Source organism: Leptonychotes weddellii, chromosome 1 (genome assembly GCF_054177405.1).
Source record: "Leptonychotes weddellii isolate Sample4059 chromosome 1, ASM5417740v2, whole genome shotgun sequence".
Taxonomy (NCBI): domain Eukaryota; kingdom Metazoa; phylum Chordata; class Mammalia; order Carnivora; family Phocidae; genus Leptonychotes; species Leptonychotes weddellii.
The window spans coordinates 45341673-45362589 of NC_138369.1; the positions used below are offsets into that span (position 1 = coordinate 45341673).

A 20917-nucleotide genomic window follows, 5' to 3' on the forward strand; every position below is an offset into this window, starting at 1 on the left:
TTATACCAAATCCCCCCAGGAACAAAGCATTTTGAAACCTTGACCAGATACCCCTGGCTGTTTCTTGTATTTCGAACATTCTTCACTCTCCTCACCATTCTATCCATCCACGCCAGCATCCAGATCAAACTCTTTCATGGAGGCCTTCCCTTTTCTGAATTCTCTTGATGGATGCACTTCTTCCTGTACACGCACACCGATTAGTCACAATGCCTGTCCTGTCTCTGATACAGGATGGTGGCTCCACAGAGGGACCAAGCCTTTTATGCCTCATTCTTCTGTGGCTAGCCATGTGCTATGCCAGGGACTTGATGAACTCACACCCGGCCAGTGCAGGTCTAAACGCCCTACTCAATCCACTGTCATCCACAGAAACAGAAATGCAGTGAGCACTGTCTGAGCCTTAGTCATCTTGATAGCTAGTGGCTTACATAAGAGTCACCACTGAGTTGGCTACAGTATGGTCAGTACACTGGGGCGGTACAGTGTGGGTGACAAGAGTAGGTGGCGTTTCCTGGAACAGGCAGACACATTTCATGTCTCCCTCTCCCAGTGGGAAAACCACCGAGTTCCTTCTGCTCTGGAAATAAGGCCTGAGCACAGGAAATGGCTTGTTGATCTGAAAATGGAAGGTAAAATGGGTAGCCCAAACAAAACACTATAAATGCCAATCTTTGAAGTTAATTATGTTTCTCTTACCAATTCTGAAATGGGAAGGGAAATATTCTGTTTAATAGATGAGAGCATGGGCCTTAAAGGTAGCCTGGCCAGACTCAAATTTTGACTACCACTTTCTCTAGATATGTGATTCTAACAAATAACTTCATCTTTTTAAACCTTACTTTCCTTTCTGTAAAATGGGCATACTAATACTTTTAAAGAGTAGTTGTCAAGATTAAATGAGGTAGTTCCCATGAAGCACCAAACAAAGTACCTGGGACACAGCAGATGCCTATAAAATGATACCTATTATTCTTATTTTTGCTGTTGTTATGCTCTCTACCTTTCATCAAGCATTTCAAGTATAATACCTTATTTTATTTGATCTTCATTGTTATTATGAGATGGGACATTAATCCCAGGCAAAGGCAAAACCAAAGCTCAGAGCATTGATGAACATCATTGGTGATCTGGTTTTGTGGTCCCTTTGGCCAGACTGCAGCACCAGGCTCTGGGGCCCTTGACCCTGTGGTGGAACTCAGAGATTGAAACAATCTCTTTTACTTCCAGTACTTGGCCCAAGAAATGAGAAAGAGCTCCAGCCCTCAGAGCTGGCTGGGGGGTGGAAGGGTGGAGGCAGGGCTCCAAGAGGCAAGCCAGTTGTAAAGTTAAGGAGACACTCAAGGCCACCGGGTGGGTGAAGCCACAGATGCTGGTAAATTATCCAGGGGGGCTAAGGCTACACATGGCATGCTGCCGACCAATTTAACTTACACTTGAAGCTATCAATTCTACCCCCAAGCCTGGAAGTTTGACTGCCAAGAACATCATGGTCAAAAACACAGGATGAAAAAGAGCAGGATCAATTTTTGCTTCATCTTAAGAATGTGCTGTTTTCGGCATGAAAACCTGGGGAAAGGATGCAAAGAAAGGGCAGTGCCCCAAGGCAAGCCTCTCCTGCCTGACTGTGCACTGCACACATACTGTGTGTGTGTGTGTGTGTGGTGGGGGTGGGGGGGTGAGGGTGTGGTGCGGTGTGGGGGGGGTGGTGCTCCACAAGAAGGAAAGAGAGCTCTGGAGACCTGGGGCCAAGACATCCCTGGGGAAGGCCTGAGCGGGCACTCTAGTGTCTGTATCAATTGGGGCGGGGGTGTTAGTCACACATGGGGTTGAGGTTACCTCAAACGAGGCAGTTTGGTTCATCAGCAGTAACTCAGGATTTGGGTTTTGTTTTTTTTTTTTCCAACTTGGGGCAGGGGCAAGTCTACAAAGACAAACAAAAGGTAATATTGTAAAATATACATTCAGGTATGAATGTAGGGAATTGTTCTGCCTGAGAGCCGGTGGGTATCTATTTCAGACAAGGTGGCTAGTCCCAGAGATCCTGTGGCCTGATGGGCGGGGTGGGTGCCATTCTCAGGCCGGATGAAAGAAAGATGATACTGAAAGGGGGTAAAGATATAGGATTTCAGGCAACTCTGTATCAGGCACGTATCTTCCTTCTGATTTCTGCAGACACCAGCTGGCTGGGGGAGGTGGAAAGACAGGCCCACAGAAGAGAGCATCCACCCAGTGGAAGAGGAAAACAGGGAAGCCGGGGGAGAAAGTCATTCTGGGTTCAAAGAAATCAACTTAGAAAGCTTCCCTTATAAAAATAGCCATTGGCAAATCCTAGCCTATTTATATCACCCGACCAAGATCACTATCAGATCCTGGGCTGAATCACAAGACCCTGTAAATAATCCTCACAAGTATGGGGTGCTGGCTGCCTTATTTATGGGAAGATATTTGAAACACTGCTGGAGCAACTGAGTCAGGGAAAATTTGAGTGCTGGCACCAAATGGTACACTTGCAAGTGGATCTCACTTTACAGAAATAGATAGGTTCCTGAAAAGTTGGCTCTAAAATTAATTCAATTAATGGAGTCATATTTTCCTAGTGAATCACATTTTAAAACTAGAGATGGACGGGGGAAGGGAGACCAAAAAAATAAGATGATGGTGACCCTAAGACTAAATAAAAACCACTCTTCATTCAGCAAACTTTAAAATCACTTATTTAAAAGGCCATTATAAATGCTCATAAAATAGAAGTGATTTGTCAGCAAATACATGTCTAGTGCGTGTGATGTACAGGGAATTGCACCAGGCTTTGTGGGGGCTAGGAAGACTCCAGTGTCTGCCCCTTGGGAGCTCACAATCTGGGACTTTAAAGAAAATAACACTGAACATTCATGTTCCGTCAGAAAACATCCCCTGGGACGGAGATGAGAGGTGTGCGTGAGGGGTTGCCTGGCCCTTTAAGTGCTATCTGGGCTTGGACCAGCTCTGTCTCTCTCCTGCCAGAAGCCAACAGGGTTCGCCTGTAAGTATGCCTTTTCAAACTCTTCTTTTATAAGCTAAAAGCTGTCGGCCATGTGGTGCTGTGTCAAAATTGTTATTTATTTAACTTAAAAAAAAAAAAGAACGAAAAAATGAAAAACCCCCATGATCTGGGTACCTTAATAAAATGAGAAGAGTTAAGGTACTTAAAGCTCTCTGAAAATTTAAAGGCTGTATGTACAACCAAAGGAGTTGTTATTTTAAACTTTAAAGGACACTTGCTCAAGGGATTTGTTTGTTTGGAAAAAGCTTGCCTCCTACTTTTTATGCTCTCTTGCACATAGAGTACTACTGGTCACTGGTGACAGGACTAGATATCTAATTTGTTATTGGTTCTGTCAGTACAGATCATGGCATACTGAGTCCGCTTTGAGCAAGGGACAAACACACTCCGACATGGGTAAGACTGTTGTCTCTGAGCTAATAACAATGTTGCCAGTGATTACAGGCATATGCACAGAATTGGGGAACATTAGCTCAAAATTGCTATATCCCTTAGACACTATACACCTCAGAAACTGGTAACACTGGGGGAGCGTGTCCATAGCTAGTAAGAGTGAAACTCTTCCTGGCATTTCTGACTCAGATTTGAAAGTGCACAAAATGTCAGGGAATAAACAGCCATTTTTGAATAACAGAAACACATTTTTTTGTTTCAGTTCCATAGTGATGAATGAAGCTGTGGCAGCAGAGACTGCAATTTATCCTAATATCACTTCTTCCCTTCTTCCTTTTACTGGCAGAACTCCTTCCAGCTTTTTAATAGCAACGTAAGGGGCTGCCCTGAAGACTACATTTCCCAGCCTGCCTTACACTACAAGTGGTCATGTGACTGCCTGCTGAACAATGGGATGGGATCAACTTCCAAGTCATGTCCTTTAAAAGAGAAATCACTTACCCTCCCCTTCCCACATTCTAGAGGGTGGACTTGGCATTGCCAAGGCAGCTTTGACATCCCCCAGCAGGGCTTCTTAACCCTGGAGTCCACAGACCTGTCAAGAGGTCCATAAATAGAAATACTGGTCTTGTAAACTTGGATGGGAAGAAAACTATGTAACTTTCTTTTCACTAACCTCTATCTGAAATTTAGCATTTCCTTCAGTTATCATGTAGGGAACAAACCATAAGTGGTATTTGCCATATCTATGACTGTCACCAACTGAAATTATAGATATTTTAATATCACATTATATTTGTTATGGATTATCTTGAAAAATCACATATACTTATCAATACTTTGAAATTATAGTAGCCGTTAGAATTGCCACTAGATCATTACTTGTATCAATAAAGCACATATTATAGCATGAGTTCATTTTATTTTTTTATACTTTGACAATTATATTTAAACATAATTAATTTCCATTGTAATTCTGTGGTTTATCTTAGACATTTAAAAATATTACTCTGTGAAGTAGTCTGTAGGCTTTGTCATAGTGCCAAAGGGATTGATGGCACCAAAAGTACATTATAAAGCCTTACCTAGGGGGTGGCAGAGTAGTAATATTTATGAAACTCAGGTCTGTGGATGACCTTGTAGAGCAGAGCTACCCTTGAAGTTCTGGACCACTCCTCTAGATCAGGGCTGCCCAACAAAACTTTCTGGGATGATGAAAATGTTCTATATATGTTGTTCAATACAATAGCCTCTAGTCAAGTGGCTTTTAAGTGCTTGAGTTGTGCCCAGTACAAATGAGGAACTGAATTTCACATTTTATTTAACTATACTTGATTTAAATGTAAATAGCCACAAGTACCTAGTAGCTACCATATTGGATAGCACAGGTCTAGATTTTTATATGAAAGAGAAACAGATTTCTGTCTTGTTTGAACTGCCATATTTTTGGGTCTCCCTGTTATAGCACTTCATCCTATACCTTAACTAATACACAACCCTTCCTAGAGTCAATAATAATAGTAACATACCAGGGATAGAAGGTACACTTGTACAAAGTCAATACATAAAGAAGAAAAAAAAAAAGAAACTAATTAAAACCAAGAATTGTAACAGGAATTTTCTAGTTAACAGGCATTCCCATATACATTATTTTGCCTGATATCTATTATCACCCTGTGATTATTATTGCCCCTATCTTATTCTCAAAGAGGTTAGGTGACTTTGCTGAAGTCACACAGAGTATAGCCAGGAGTCAATTCCAGATCTTACCACACCACATCATGTGCTTTCTTTCCAGCATTTTGAATGCTCTGGATGGTAGTCCTACCCACTGATTTCTGGAGAGGAGAGAGGAGGCAATGGAGGTTGAATCAGTCACCAATAGCCAAAGATGTAATCAATTATGCCTATGTAATGAAGGCTCCATTAAAAACTCAAAAGGATGAGGTTCAGAGACCTTCCAGGTTGGTGAACTAGAACACTCCCATGTACCACTGTGCTAAGCCCCAAACTCCACAAGGACATAGCTCCTTTGTTCGGGTCCTCACCCTATTATCTCTTCATCTGGCTACTGATTCATATCCTTTAATATCCTTTGTAATAATTCAGTAATCTAGTAAGATGATTTCCAGAGTTCTGTGAGCCACTAGCAACTTAATTGAACCCAAGGAGGGGGTCACGGGAACCTCTGACTTATAGTCCGTTGGGTAATAACATGGACTTGTAACTGGCATCGGAAGTGGAGGGCAGTCTTGAGGACTGATGCAAGCTGATATTATCTCTGGGTAGATAGTGTCAGAATTGAGTTGAACTGTAGGACACCCAGCTGGTGTTAGAGAACTGCGTGGTGTGGGGGACCCCTCCCCCAGTAGGAATTGGGTACTAAATCTTTAATGTCTACATTGTTACTTCTTGACTTCATGATTTTTTTCCCCCTCAGGTTGAAGCATTGTGTATCTATTTCCCATTTTGGTAAATGAGGATTTAGCTATCTTCCACTGAGAGCCCCCTCACCCCCACAATCATAAACTCTTACCTTCCCTTCCTTTCATCTTGTCAACATAATTATAATTCCATTTAGATCAGTATCTAATTGCTGTATCAAGGTGCCTGTGTAATATGCTAGGATTACTTCTCATCTCTTCTACAAGGTTGTTTTCCCTGGAGTTAACAACTGTCTTTTTTGTTTTACTTTGTTCTTAAATACTTATCCATAATTTAATCCCAAACTTTCTGCGAACTGTCTAAATCTCCTAAATAAATGTTCAGACACATTAGGTATTTAAGCAATTTCATTTCCTTAACAAAATCTGTGCTGGAGACTTCTGCCCTGATCCAATCTGTTGTAGTTTCCCTTTTTGCATCAGGTCATCCCGAGGATTCCTCTGTCTCCCTCCTGTGTGCCATCCACCTTTTCCCATTTACCATGTCTTCTTTCTTGGTTTATTTTTGTTTTTCTAGAGTTCATCCTTCAGTGGTTTCCTCAAAAATGGTGAATAAAAGGTAAATTTTTGGAGAGCCTGCATACCTGAAAATATCTTTATTCTAGCTTCATGCTCAATTAACAGTTTGTCTGGATACAGAATTGTAGATTAGAAATAATTTTCCTTCATGGTTTGAAAACATTGTTTCATTGGCTTCTGGTTTCTAGCATAGGTACTGAGAAGTCGAAAACCATTCTGATTTTTGTGTTTTCTCTGTCTTTCTTTCTGCAACTTCTATCATCTGGATGTTGGCATTCCTACCCCGATCCATAATTTGCTTATCTGTTATACCCTATTTTTCATTTCTTTGTCCTTTTGTTTTAATTTCTGGAAGATATTCTGAATTTCATAGTCTACTCCTTCTGTTGAATTTCAAACTTACTATATTTTTAATTTCTGAGAGTTCTTTTTTTTAAAAGATTTTTTATTTTTTATTTGACAGAGAGAGAGAGCACAAGCAGGGGGAGAGGTATGCAGAAGGAGAAACAGACTCCCTGCTGAGCAGGGAGCCTGATGTGGGGCTCAATCCCAGGACCCTGGGATCATGACCCGAGCCGAAGGCAGACTTAACTGTCTGAGCCACCCAGGCGCCCCTGAGAGTTGTTTTTCATTATCTGAATATCCCTTTTCATGGCCCTTTGTTCTTGTTTCATGAATATAATCTTTTGTCTCAATGAGAATATAAATAATAGAGGAATTTTTTGGAGTATCTAAAATTTTCATCTCTTGACATAGTCTGTTTCCTTCAAATTTAGTTTAGTCTCTGTCTTTAAGTTAGATGCCACTAATCCCATTCATGAGCAGTCCACCGCCATGACCTAGTCACCTCCCAAAGGCCCCACACCTCCAAATACCATCACAATGGGGATTGATTTATGAACTTTAGTGGAACACAAACATTCAGGCTATAGCACCATCTTTCCAGATTCCAAATTTTTTGTTGCCATTGTTTGCTCTCCTATTCTTATTATCTTTGAGGGTTAAAAAATATCCCTTTTCACTCAGGGTGTTATAGGAAGGATAACAAATAAACATGCTTGATCTTTTCTTTTCTTTCTTTCTTTTTTTTTGAGTAACACATTCACATGGTTCAAGCTTCAGAAGGAAAAAAGATTATATAATGTAGTCTCTCTCCCATCCTTAATGCCCAGCCATCCAAAAGCCCTCCTAGGAAGAAACCAATGTCACCAATTTCTGGCATCCCTCAGCCTACCTTAATCCTAGATTTTACTCTATATTATCAGCCTATTTGGATCCTTTTAGTCTTTGCTTTATTGCTATAGCTCCTATCATATTGTATGAAGAATTTCTTGAGGAAACAGATAAAAAACTGAAGGAGCCTAGCTTTTGGGGGGAGGATTAAAACAATGATAAGATTTATCTTTTTTTATCCCTTCTATTTTATGTACACTTTCTCACCTTGTATGGCCCTGTTCATTGCCTCAGACACCAAGGAGTAACCACAAAAGCTTCTCCCCAGCTACTAATAAATCAGCTCTATAAGAAGGGATCTGAGAAATTGTTTTCGTGTGAATGACTAATACAGCCTACTCTGCCATTCTTCCCCTGAAGTGGCTGAATTTTCACAGGAGATAAAACTTAAGGTCAAAGGAATTAAACTCTAGTGGCTGCCATTTTGGGAGTCACCCAGGGCAACAGGTCACTTTTGCCAAGATGTGCTGTTACTGGGACTATGCTTACCAGGAAAACAGGGTCAGGCCAGAGAAGACTCTCAACACTAGACGATTTTCAAACTGTGCAAATGCCAAAGAAGCTATCTCTTAATATAGGGAGCACCAAAGCTGAATAGGCCAACTGAAACATTCATACATTAATAAAGATGCTGCTTATAGTCATTTTCCACCTAAATAATAAGGTTGGGAAACAGTACTGATTAACAAAATTACCATGAAGTAAACTTAAAATAAAAATTATCCATAAATTGTGCTTTTTAAAATGAGTGTCTTCAAAAATGTAACTGAAACCAAGATAGTAAAATGTTAGCTTCCAGTTCTATGATGAAGTAGATGGTATCAGACTCACTTTCTTGCCATAAACAATAAAAACTTGACAAAATATATAAAATAACAGTTACCTGGCTCAGAGAGCAACCAACACAGAAACTCAAGCAGGGAGCAATTGTTTTGATAGAGGGATGAGGCAGAAATAAAAGTTCGATGCTGCTAAGGTGGCTGAGATTTGGGGAGCAGGGTGGTAGAGATGGTTGAATGTGAGGGAGGGAACCCAGAAATCTACATGGAAATTGCCCTTGGATCCTTGGCTAACTCTTGGGCTACTGAGTGGTGGCTGAGACTCCTAAAAGTCTGGGAGAAAGTATGTGCTGTGAAGCTGAGACACTCTGAGTGGAAATGCCAGGTATTAAACAGTATTGGAAAGATGTGGGATTTGGGGCAATGGGAGAGTGGAAGACATAGGTGAACATACCAAACATCGACTTACAACTCAGAAAAGCCACCCATAAGATTATCAATCATACTTAGCAGTAAGGGGACCCTAAAGTAGATCTTCCCTAAATAAGTCCTTCTAGTAACTTAGCTGACTGACAGTGGCGCCTGGGTGGCTCAGTCGTTAAGCGTCTGCCTTCGGCTCAGGTCATGATCCCAGCGTCCTGGGATCGAGCCCCGCATCGGGCTTCCTGCTCCGCGGGAGGCCTGCTTCTCCCTCTCCCACTCCCCCTGCTTGTGTTCTCTCTCTCGCTGTGTATCTCTCTCCGTCAAATAAATAAAATCTTTAAAAAAAAAAAAAAACAAAACTTAGCTGACTGAACAAATTTAAAGACTCTATAGAATACTATAAGATAGTCTAGAGTAAATCTAGCATTTACAGTGTCTGGCATATAATAAATATTTACTAAATATTGCCCTCCGCCCCCTGAAAACTGTAAAAGGCACCAATTATCAAGAGATAAAACAGTGATTAAAAGCAGAGTTAATCCAGATATTTGACTTAGCAAATACTCCAAAATAACTGTGATTAATATAGTCAAAAGAAAAGAGATAGAAAAACCAGATGAAAAAATAGAATATTTGAACTTAGAAGCCACAAAAATAAAAAATCCAAAAAACTTCCCAGAACTTCCAAAAACAGTATCAGAGATTAAAAACTCACAGGATGGATTCAACAGTAGAGTAGATATGCAGCAGACAGGATTAATGAGCCAGTAGATAGGTCAATATTATATATCCAAAATAAAGCACAAAGAGAAAAAAAACAGAAAAAGCAAAACAGAAAGTAATATAGAGCCATAGTCAGATGATCTAACATGCATGCAATTAGACTCACATTAGGTAGAAAAAGAAAGAATGGAAAAGAAGACAAATTTGGAAAAAATGGCAAATAATATTCAAAATCTGAGGAAACATATCTACCCCACAGATTCAAGAAGCTCAGTCACCCTCAGGCAAGACAACAAACAGAACCAAACCTAGGTACATCACAAATTGATAAAAAGCAAAGATAAAGAGAAAATCTTAAAAGTACCCATGGTGGGGTAGGGGGCGGGGAAAGGACAGATTATCCTCCAGGAAACAATAAGAATGAATGTTGATGGAGGTTAAAAACATGCTACTAAACAATGAATGGCTCAACCAAGAAATCAAAGAGGACATCAAAATTACATAAGGAGACAAATGAAAATGAAAACACAATGGTCCAAAATCTTTGGGATGCAGCAAAAGTGGTTCTAAGAGGGATGCTTATAACAATGCAGGCCTACCACAAGAAGCAAGAAAAATCTCAAACATTAATGACCTAACCTTACCCCTAAAAGAGCTAGAAAAAGAACAAACAAAACCCAAAACAGTAGAAGGAAGGAAATAATAAAGATTAAAGTAGAAATAAGTGAAATAGAATTTTAAAAAACCCCAACAGAACAGATCAATGAAACCAGGAGCTGGTTCTTTGAAAAGATCAACAAAATTGATAAACCTTTAGCCAGACTTATTTAAAAAAAGAGAGAGGACTCAAACAAAATCAGAAATGAAAGAGGAGAAATAACCAATATCACAGAAATACAAAGGGTTATAAAAGAATATTATGAAAACCTATATGACAACAAATTGGACAAACTAAAAGAAATGGATAAATTCCTAGAAACATATAACTTCTTAATCAGGAAGAAACATATAACTCTCCCGAATCAAGAAGAAATAGAAAATTTGAACAGATCGATTACCAGGAATAAAATTGAATCAGTAACAAACAAAAGTCCAGCACCAGAGAGCTTCATAGGTGAATTCTACCAAATTTTTTTTTTTTTTCTTTTTTACTGGCTTCTTAGAGTTTATTTTCTACTTGGTATAAGGCACATGGTTACAGGGCGTCGGAAAAGTTTGCATATGGCATGGATAGTAAGAGTGGGGCTTTCTCAACTTCCTTTTTGGTGTTTTGCTGTTTTGATATAAAAGAACCCAAGTGCTTCTGTTTGCTGCAGCCTGCCTAGTCTACATAGAGGGGAGGGGCGGGGGAGGAATGGCTCTGATGAGCCTAGTGCCTCCTGAAGCCTGGTGGTTGTGATGGCCACGCAGGATCAGGGCCGGTGTTGGCTTTGCTAGGCTGGCCACCAGGCTGCTTCCTCATGGCTTCCAAAGCCAAGTCACAGGTGACAGTGTCACTGGAGGCCTGGGGAGATTCTGAGCATTCTGGGGACTCCAACACTATAGGCATGAACGGGAGAGTGGACTTCCCCCAAAAGAAGCTTGCCCACCAGTGACCCAGGTGGGCTTTTGGGAGACTGGGGTGGTGGGGGATGGCTTCCCCAGGATACTCTGCACTTCTGCAAGAGCTGTTACTGGAAGTGGAACCCAGGCGGTGCCGGTAATAGTTGTGGGTGGCCACAAGTGAGCCACTGGAGGGGATGGCTGCCAAGTGGTTGCTTGTGGGTTGGTGGTGACCCCTGGAGGGCCTCGGCCTGTGATCACAGGTGGCAGGGATGGGGACACTAGGCCATGAAGCATTTGCAGAGGAGACTGATGAAGGCCACTCGGTGACCAAGGCAGAGGCAGGGTCTCTAACAATATTTACAGAAGAATTAATACCTATTTTTCTCAAACTATTCCCAAAAACAGAAGAGGAAGAGAAGTTTCCAAATTCATTCTATGAGGCCAACATTATCCTAATACAAAAACCAGATGAAGATACTACAAACAAAAAGAACTACAGGCCAATATCTCTGACAAACATAAATGCAGACAAATATTAGCAAACCGAACCCAACAATACACTAATAAAAATCATTCACCATGATCATTGGGATTTATTCCATGGATGCAAGAGTGGTTCAATATTCACAAATCAATCAATGTGATAAATCACATTAAGTGAGAAAGGATAAAAACCATATGATCATTTCAATAGATGCAAAAAAAAAAAAAAAGCATCTGACAAAGTACAATACCCATTCATGATAAAAACCCTCAACAGGTTTAGAAGGAACAAACCTCACATAATATAGGCCATCTAGGAAAAACTCAAAGCTAATCATCCTTAATGGGAAAAAACTGAGAACTCTCCCCCTAAGGTTAGGAACAACACAAGGATGTCCACTCTCATCCCTTTTATTTAACATAGTCCTGGAAGTCCTAACCATAGCAATCAGACAAGAGAAATAAATAAAAGGCATCCAAATTGGTAAGGAAAAGGTAAAACTTCCACTATTTGCAGATGACATGATAATATATATAGAAATCCCTCAAGACTCCACCAGAAAAACTACTATAACTGATAAATGAATTCAGTAAGGTCACAGAATACAAAATTAATATACAGAAATCAATTGCATTTCTGTACACTAACAATGAAATAGCAGAAGGAGAAATTAAGAACACAACCCCATTTACAATTGCACCAAAAATAATAAAATACCTGGGAATAAACTTAACCAAGGAGGTGAAAGACCTGTACTCTGAAAACTATAAAATGTTTGATGAAAGAAATTCAAGATGACACAAGCAAGTGGAAAGATATTCCATACATATGGACTGGAAGAACAAATACTGTTAAAATGTTCATACTACCCAAAGCAATCTACTGATTTAATGCAATCCCTATCAAAATATCAACAGCATTTTTCACAGAACTGGAGCAAATAATCCTAAAAGTTGTATGGAACCACGAAAGACCCCAAATAGCCAAACCAATCTTGAAAAAGGAAAAAAAGAACAAAACTGGAGGTACTACAATCCCAGATTTCAAGAAATACTACAAAGCTGTGGTAATCAAAAAGTATGTTATTGGCACAAAAACTGACACATAGATCAATGAAAAAGAATGGAGAGCCCAGAAATACACCCACATTTATATGGTCAATTAATCTTCAACAAAGGAGGCAAGAATATACAATGAGAATAACACAGCCTCTTCAACAAATGGTGTTGGGCAAACTAGACAGCTACATGCAAAAGAATGAAATTGGACCACTTTCTTACACTATACACAAAAATTAACTCAAAAATGGATTAAGGACCTAAATGTGAGACCTGAAACCATAAAAATCCTAGAAGAGAGCACAGGCAATAAGCTCTCCAACATGGGACACAGCAACATTTTTCTAGATATGTCTCCTGAGGCAAGGGAAATAAAAGCAATAAGAAACTATCAGTAATACATCAAAATGAAAAGCTCCTGCACATTGAAGGAAACAATCAACAAAACTAAAAGACAACCTACCGAGTGGGAGAAGATATTTGCAAATGACACATTCGATAAAGGGTTAGTATCCAAAATATATAAAGAATTTATATAACCCAACACCAAAAAACCAAATAATCCAATTAAAAAGGGGCAGAAGACATGAACATACATTTCTCCAAAGAAGATATCCAGATGGCCAACAGACACATGAAAAGACATTCAACATCACTCATCATCAGGGAAATGCAAATCAAAACCACAATAAGATATCACCTCACACCTGTCAGAATGGCTAAAATAAAAACACAAGAAACAACAAATGTTGGCAAGGACGTGGAGTAAAAGGAACCCTCTTGCACTGTTGGTGGGAATGTAAATTGGTAAAGCCACTGTGGAAAACAGTTTGGAGGTTCCTCAAAAAATTAAAAATAGAATTACCATATCATCCAGTAATCCACTAATAGGTATTACCTAAAGAGTATAAAAACACTAATTTGAAGGGACAAATGTACCCCTATGTTTATAGCAGCATTATTTACAATAGCCAAATTATGGAAGCAGCCTAAGTGTTCATTGATAGATGCATGGATAAAGAAGATGTGGTACACACACACACACACAAACACACGGATGCATGGACGTGTGCACACACACACACAGGAATATTATTCAGCCTTAAAAAAGAATGAAATCTTGCCATTTGAACAATGTGGATGGACCTAGAGAGTATAAGGCTAAGTGAAGTAAGTCAGAGAAAGACAAATACTATATGATTTTACTCATATGTGAAATTTAAGAAACCAAAGAGAAAAAGAGACAAAAAACAGACTCTACAGAAAACTGATGGTCACCAGAGGGGCAGTGGGTGGGGGGATGGATGAAATAGGTGAAGGGGATTAAGAGAACACTTATTATCATGATGAGCACTGAGTCATGTATAGTTGTATAGAACTGTCGAATCCCTCTATTGTATGCCTGAAACTAATATAACACTGTATGTTAACTATACTGGAATTAAAAAAAAAAGAATGTTGACTTAAGAAAAATTACATGCACACACAGAAAAATTCACAAAGTAAAAGATTTTAAAAGTTCTGAAGAAAAAAAAAGTCAACTAAAAATTCTATACCCAAGGAGGATGCCCTTTAGAAAGAAGTGTGCAGTAAGGATGCTCTCAGAAAAATAAAACAAATGAGTGTTCATTTCTTGTAGAGAATTGCCCTATGAGTAATACCAAAGGGTATGATGAATCTAAGACAGGATGTTCTTCAGGCTCAAGGGCAAATGCTCTGATATGGAAGCATACAATTTTAAGAAGGAATCAGTAGCTCCAAAATGTAAACATATGGATAAATATAGAGACTACTGACCATTAAAAACAATAGTGATAATAATGCCTTGTGGGGTTTATCACTAAGTAGAAATAAAAGATATGGCAAGTGTAACAAAAATGTTGGCAAGGGGAAAACAGAATACACTTTAAGTTTCTTGCTTGCTCGGGCAATGCTGAGGTAAATTGTAATAGATTAATTTGGAAATATCTATAGTAACCACTAAAGAGCTCAAGCCCCACGTTGGGGTAGAATTGACTTAAAAAAAAAAAAAGAATAGGGGCGCCTGGGTGGCTCAGATGGTTAAGCGTCTGCCTTCAGCTCAGGTCATGATCCCGGGGTCCTTGCATCGAGCCCCACGTCGGGCTCCTGGCTCAGCAGGGAGCCTGCTTCTTCCTCTCCCCCTGCTCATGCTCTCTCTCTCTCTCTTTCTGTATCTCTGTGTCTCAAATGAATAAATAAAATCTTTAAAAAAAGAAATTAAAAAAAAAGAATAAAAAAATGAAAGATGTTTAAAAAAATTAATAAAATAAAGTAAAAGAAAAGGGAATGAAGGAGGAAAAAACAACAGATAAATGCAAAACAAATGACAAGAGAATTAAACTTAACTAAATCAGTATTTATATGTAAGTGGCATAAACAATCTAATTAAAATACAAAAACTATCAGATTGGAATTTAAAAAACAGAGATACAACTAAAAAAAAAAAAAAAAAACAAACCCCAGATGCAACTAAAAAACCCCACCAATCCGCTTTTCAACAGGTTGAAAATAAATGATTTATACCATGGCAAATAACAAAAAGAAAGTTTTTGCTATGTCAATATGAGATAAATAGATATTAAAGTAAGACGTATCATGAGAAATAACTAGAGACATTTCACAATGATAAAAGGGTCAATGCAACAGAAAGATAAATGTCCTAAACATTTATGCATCAAATAACTTAGATTTAAAAGAAATAAAACAAAGCTGAGGATAAAAATGAGGAACAGACAAATCTATAGTTATCACCAGAGATTTTAAAACACCTCTCTCACTAACACTTACTACATCAGTAAGGATATAGAAGATTTGAACATGACTAATCAACTCAATTTAACGGACATACATAGAACAGTATATGCAACAACTGCAGAAGAGAGATTCTTTTCAAGTACACATGGCACATTTACCAAAATAGATTATATTCTTAGTCATCAAGTAGATCTCAACAAATTTCAAAGGTTTAAAATTATGTTTTCTGACTACTATGGAAATGAGCTAAAGTGCAAGAACAGAAAGATGAGAAAAATCTCCAAATGACTGGAAATCAAGCAACGCAAGTCTATGTAACCCATAGGTCCAAGAAGTCACAATAGAAACTAGAATTAATCTCTAAAAGCTAACAGGGCCTGTCCACGGCCAGGGCAGTCAGGCAATGAAAAAGAGACTGGAGGATGTTAGCTTTGGGAGGGATCCTGGGGCAGTAGACAAATCCTGTTTTACCCTGGAAGGGACTGCAGTCTTAGAAAGGTCAAGTGGCCTGCACAAGGTCTCACAGATAGTCAAGAGGCAGGGCAGGGACACTAAATGCTGGCTCCCTGATTCCAAATGCAGAAGACTTGCCCCCTTTCTTGAGCATGTGCAGAAATCAACACATGAGAGTTAAGACATGTGGGATGACTCTAATTTTAATGGATACTCACTGCTTTCATATGTCTCAAACTCTTGTCCTTATTTAGATGTTTATGCAATTACTTCCACATTACACTCCATATTGGTGTCTCTTGTATTCATAGCCCTAAGTATTGATACAAATACCGCTGCTATTTACCTCTGGTCTGACCTCAGTTTGACAAAATGAGTATAAATAGAGAAAGAGTAAGTAACAAAAGCTGCCCTCTGTCCACCAATCTGCATTTTGGTCATTCCTGACCGAGCAGCCGCCTTCAAATTTATCCTTTCCTTCCTTTTTTCTATCGCTACTGCCTCCTCCTGTCTCCTGCTCAGGCCTCCAGCTGTCCCTTTCCAATTCATGTCTTTCCTGGCTGCCAAAGGCATTTTTCTAACAGTCCCTACTGTGTCTCTTCTCTGCTTAACATGATTCTATGTGTTCCCCAATTCATCAGGATGAAGTCCATTCAAAATGCTCCCCAGCCCGGCCTCAATCCACCTACCATCCCACCTTTCAAGCTTCACCTCTCTGCACCATCCCCACATGCACCCTACCCATCTGTTACCTGCAAAAGGCAACATTTGTGCCTTTGAACCTGCTGTTCTCATTGTTCATCTTCTCTGTTAGCGCTTTTAGATAAAGCTGAAATGGACTCTCTTCCATGAAATCTTCCCTGTCCCCAAACTGGAATCATTTCCCTCTTTGACACTCTCTGCTCTTCCCCTGTACATATTGATGGTCTTTATCATATCTCTGGTGTTACAACTATAAATGCATATGCCTGCAGCCTCTAGCACCAGAACACAATCTTACTGAAGGCAGGGCTGTAACCCCTACACCTAGCTTGATACTGGAATAAGTGATGGCTTCCGTATCTGGGGTAACAGAGGATGAGCCTTTTCTAACACAGAAGAAATACACACATCAGCTGACCTGCCATAAAGACAGGTGCCTAGAAGGGATGCGATGGGTAGAAGTCAAACGGTATCACCAGCAGGCCAGGACTGCACCACAGTAGTGTCTGATGTTCACAGTGGGTACTCTGCTGAAAGGTCATTTCCTCTCACAGGGTCTGCCCACTTTCTAGAGGGCCATGACCAGAGTCTAGTAAGATGTGTCCAAGGGGGCGTAGCCTGCCGAAGTACAGCAGTGTAGTAAATCAGTGGATGGCCTCAGTCATTAGGAGCTTCTCCAAGAGGAGCTTTTCTTCCCCACAAAGACATTTCAACTTCAGTAGGTCTGAAGTAAAGAACAGAGTTTATTTTAAAGGGAAAATAAAAATTCCCAGGTGAATTAATGCACCACTCTCCAAATTAAAAACCCTGAGGTAAACCAAAGTGCTGTCTCTCAGATAAACACCCACTTCTATGAATCATGAATTTCTGAAAGAGAGAGACAGAACCATTTGTTCAGTCTGTGGATCAATGAAGGATACAGCAATAGTGAGAATAGGTGGGTACTGTGTGCACAAGGAACAAGTGCAAGGATGTTTGTTGGGGCATTATTTGTTTCAAAAGCTTGGAAACAAATGTTTTTCAACAGAAGAATGGATAGGTTTTTAAATATGTCATCAATAAAACACTCTAGGGGCGCCTGAGGGGGGCTCAGTTGTTAACCGTCTGCCTTCGGCTCAGGTCATGATCCCAGGGTCCTGGAATCGAGCCCCGCATCGGGCTCCCTGCTCAGCGGGAAGCCTGCTTCTCCCTCTCCCACTCCCCCTGCTTGAGTTCCCTCTCTCACTGTGTCTCTGTCAAATAAATAAATAAAATCTTTAAAAACAAAAAAACCAAAAACCCCACTCTGCTCTGGTGAACATGGCTGAACTGGGGCTGCACCTAGCAGCCCAGAGGAATCTCAAAAGTATACTTTTGAGTGGAAAAAAATAGTTGTGTAAGGATATGTACAGCGTGACACTGTCTATATAAAGTTTTATAGAAAATAAGGCGATACCTTATCTAGGGAGACCTCACACATGCAGTCTGGGTATAAAGGCACACAGAGCAATGATAAGGAGCATATTCAGGGCGGGGCTTATCCCTGGGGGATAAGGGGAGAGAGAAGGCCTGTGATCAGGGAAGGGGGGGGTGGGGCTTCAACTAAGTATCCCAGTCACTCTTTCTCTTTTAATTTTTAAAAATTTTTTATTTTTTATGTTTTTAAAAAGATTTTATGTATTCACTTTAGAGATAGATGGAGAGAGTGTGAGAGAATGAGAGAGAGCATGAGCAGGGAGAGGAACAGAGGGACAGAGACAAGCAGACTGTGCCGAGCACAGAGCTCCACACGGGGCTTGATCCCAGGACCCTGCAATCATGACCTGAGCCGAAAGCAAGAGTTGGACACTTAACTGACTGAGCCACCCAGGCCCCCATCCCAGTCACTCTTTGGCTGAGTGTGGTATGTATGCTTTCATTACATTCACTAAGTCTTTTTGCATGCCTGAAGTATTTCATAATAAGGTTAATAGTGAAAAAAAGTTCTCAAGTATTCTATGTAAAATCTCCAATGTTTGGTATTTTAATGCTCTGAGGGCAAAGGATAAAATCCACCACGAGTTTATCAGTCTCTTTTAAGTAAGAGGTGAACTGGGTTCCCCGCCGGGCCTTGCATGGGCAAAATACTGTTTTTAGTGAACCTTACCTCCCTACTCCTCCGCATCTCCCTCCCTGACTCCTCAGCTTTAAGCTGCACTGCACCCTTTTCTTCTGAGAGCAAGCAGCAGATCAGCTGCAACACTGCCTGCCCAGTGTAATGAGTCTGACGCCTGCCACAGAGTCCTGAGTCCCCGTGGACCTCTCAGGTGGCTGCGGTGTCATGGAAAGAATCCTGCACAGATGGCTCAGGGGATGTATGGTAACTACCTGTGCCACTCGTCCAAGTCCGTGGACCTCTCCTGGCCTAGGTGGCTTCATTTGTAAAGTGCATGGTTTGGATCTCTCAAGTACATCCCTTCCAGCTCTGAAATCTTTGGCACCACAAGCTGCATCCAAAAGACTCTCAGATCTGGTTCTCACCAAGGAGGAAACCTCACGATCAGTTGCCTCTTGCCCTGAACTCTGACACTGGGGAGTCGCATTGGTGTCAGGGTAAGCAAGTTATTTATTAAGAGTGTTCCACAGAAATGCTCTCCCACTTGCCTGAGTCACAGTGAAAACAGGAAGCCCACACCTTTTTCTTCTGAGGACCATCCCATGTGCCTACCACCTTCCACCAGCTGTAAAAACGTCTTCATGAAACCCCCAAAGAGCCAAAGCCAAAGGGCGCTGTGTGCGGGAAGGGGTGGGATGTTGGGGCAGGAGGCATGCAGGCTGCTTGCCCACAGGAAACCCGCAGCAAAGTCTAGACAGTCCAAGGAGGAATCCGTCCAAGAAGTCTGCCCGGAGATAAGGCACTTCCTAAGTAGTCTCTGCCCCTTAGGCATAAATTACTTCATTTATCCAACGATGGTACAACCGTAAAACTGAGCATAGGACATGGAGCTTAAAATAAAATTTAAAAAATTATAATAGCCCCGCCCCCCCCCCCCCGTTAAAATAGAAAATGGAAGCACATATACAAGGTTCACAAGGTGAGTCTCCTTTCAGTCCTATCCCCAGCCAACCAGTTCTCTTCCCCAGTAGCAACCACTGTTCTCAATTTCTGGTATATCCCTTAGAGTTCAGGTATATACAAGCATATAAACATATAAACACATACACACACATGTATATACACATATGATTCTTTAAAAAACATAGTACACATGTTCTATATTCTGGTTTTGGTAATTTTTTCTTTTGAAAAGTTTAAAATGTAGAGAAAACTTGAATCGATACCCCCATCTTATTCCCATAAATATGTTGTTATTTTCCCACATTTTTTTCTTAATCTATGTTTATTTTTTCCCCTGAACCCTAAAGTGTATACTGCAGATATCATGATACTTATCTTCTGAATACATTAACATGTGTCCTGTAAGAATAAGGGCATCCTCCTACACACCCATAATAACATCATCACACCTATGAAAATTAACATTAATTCAAACTATCATCTTAATATGGAGTCCATATTCAAATTTCCCCAACTGTGTCAAAGGTGAACTTGCCTTTCACATTTACTACTCTATCCAGGAGAGTTTTCTGTACTATTCAAATAGAAACTCTTCAATCTTTGTGACAAGTAAATAATAGTGGTTAACATCTATTTAGTGCTTACTGTGTGTAAGGCACTCTTCTAAGATTTTTCTTCTGCCATCCCTGGGTTAATTTTCTTTCTGTTTTTTTTATAATGTTGTAAGTTTGATGCATAATTTCTTTTATTTTCATTCATTTCTGTTTCATTTAAGAACTTAGGTTGGTGAATTTTCCTAAGTACTGTATTAGCTGTGTCAAAAAAAAAATTATATGTAGAATTTTCACGTTATTTTCTAGATAGTCTACAATTTTCATTTTGATTTCCTCACTGACCCAAGTGAGGAAAGTGGGAGTTTTAAAAATTCCCAGTGCTGTTTTATTTTTGTGTTTTAATTTTTTAAATTTGTATTTCTTAGTTGTATTATAGAGTGATCATGTTTTCTTGTGCTATTTCTACTTTTTTGATATGTACTGTGGTTTTCTCAGTGTCCTACTATGTGGTTAATTTTTGTGGCAATTGAAAAGGAAAAGGTTTATCAACGAATCTACCTTATTAGTTAAGGAAGCAGCAGTTTTATGTCTCTACATCCATACCAAATTCAGCATGTTAGAATTCAAATATTTTTATATTTTTGGCCTGGGAATTTGAGATGTTTCATCCTTACCACTCTGTCATGCAATTGTGCTTAATGTTGGTCTTACATGGCATATCCCTTCTACTGAATTAAAGAACCTTAGCA

At 39.9% G+C, this 20917-nt stretch overlaps 1 protein-coding gene and 1 long non-coding RNA gene across 2 annotated transcripts in view; both read right to left on the reverse strand.

Annotated features, from left to right (window-relative positions):
- Positions 1-20917, reverse strand: part of LOC145721894 (uncharacterized) — a 119067-nt gene that overhangs the window by 40249 nt on the left and 57901 nt on the right. The gene's annotated exons all lie outside the window — the stretch shown is intronic.
- LOC115941195 (uncharacterized) overlaps positions 9370-20917 on the reverse strand; it is a 39018-nt gene continuing 27470 nt past the window's right edge. The window contains exon 3 of the mRNA XM_081802558.1: positions 9370-11538. Within this exon, the coding sequence (XP_081658684.1) occupies positions 10930-11538 (609 nt within the window). The 3' untranslated portion in view covers positions 9370-10929. The remainder of the gene's footprint in view (positions 11539-20917) is intronic.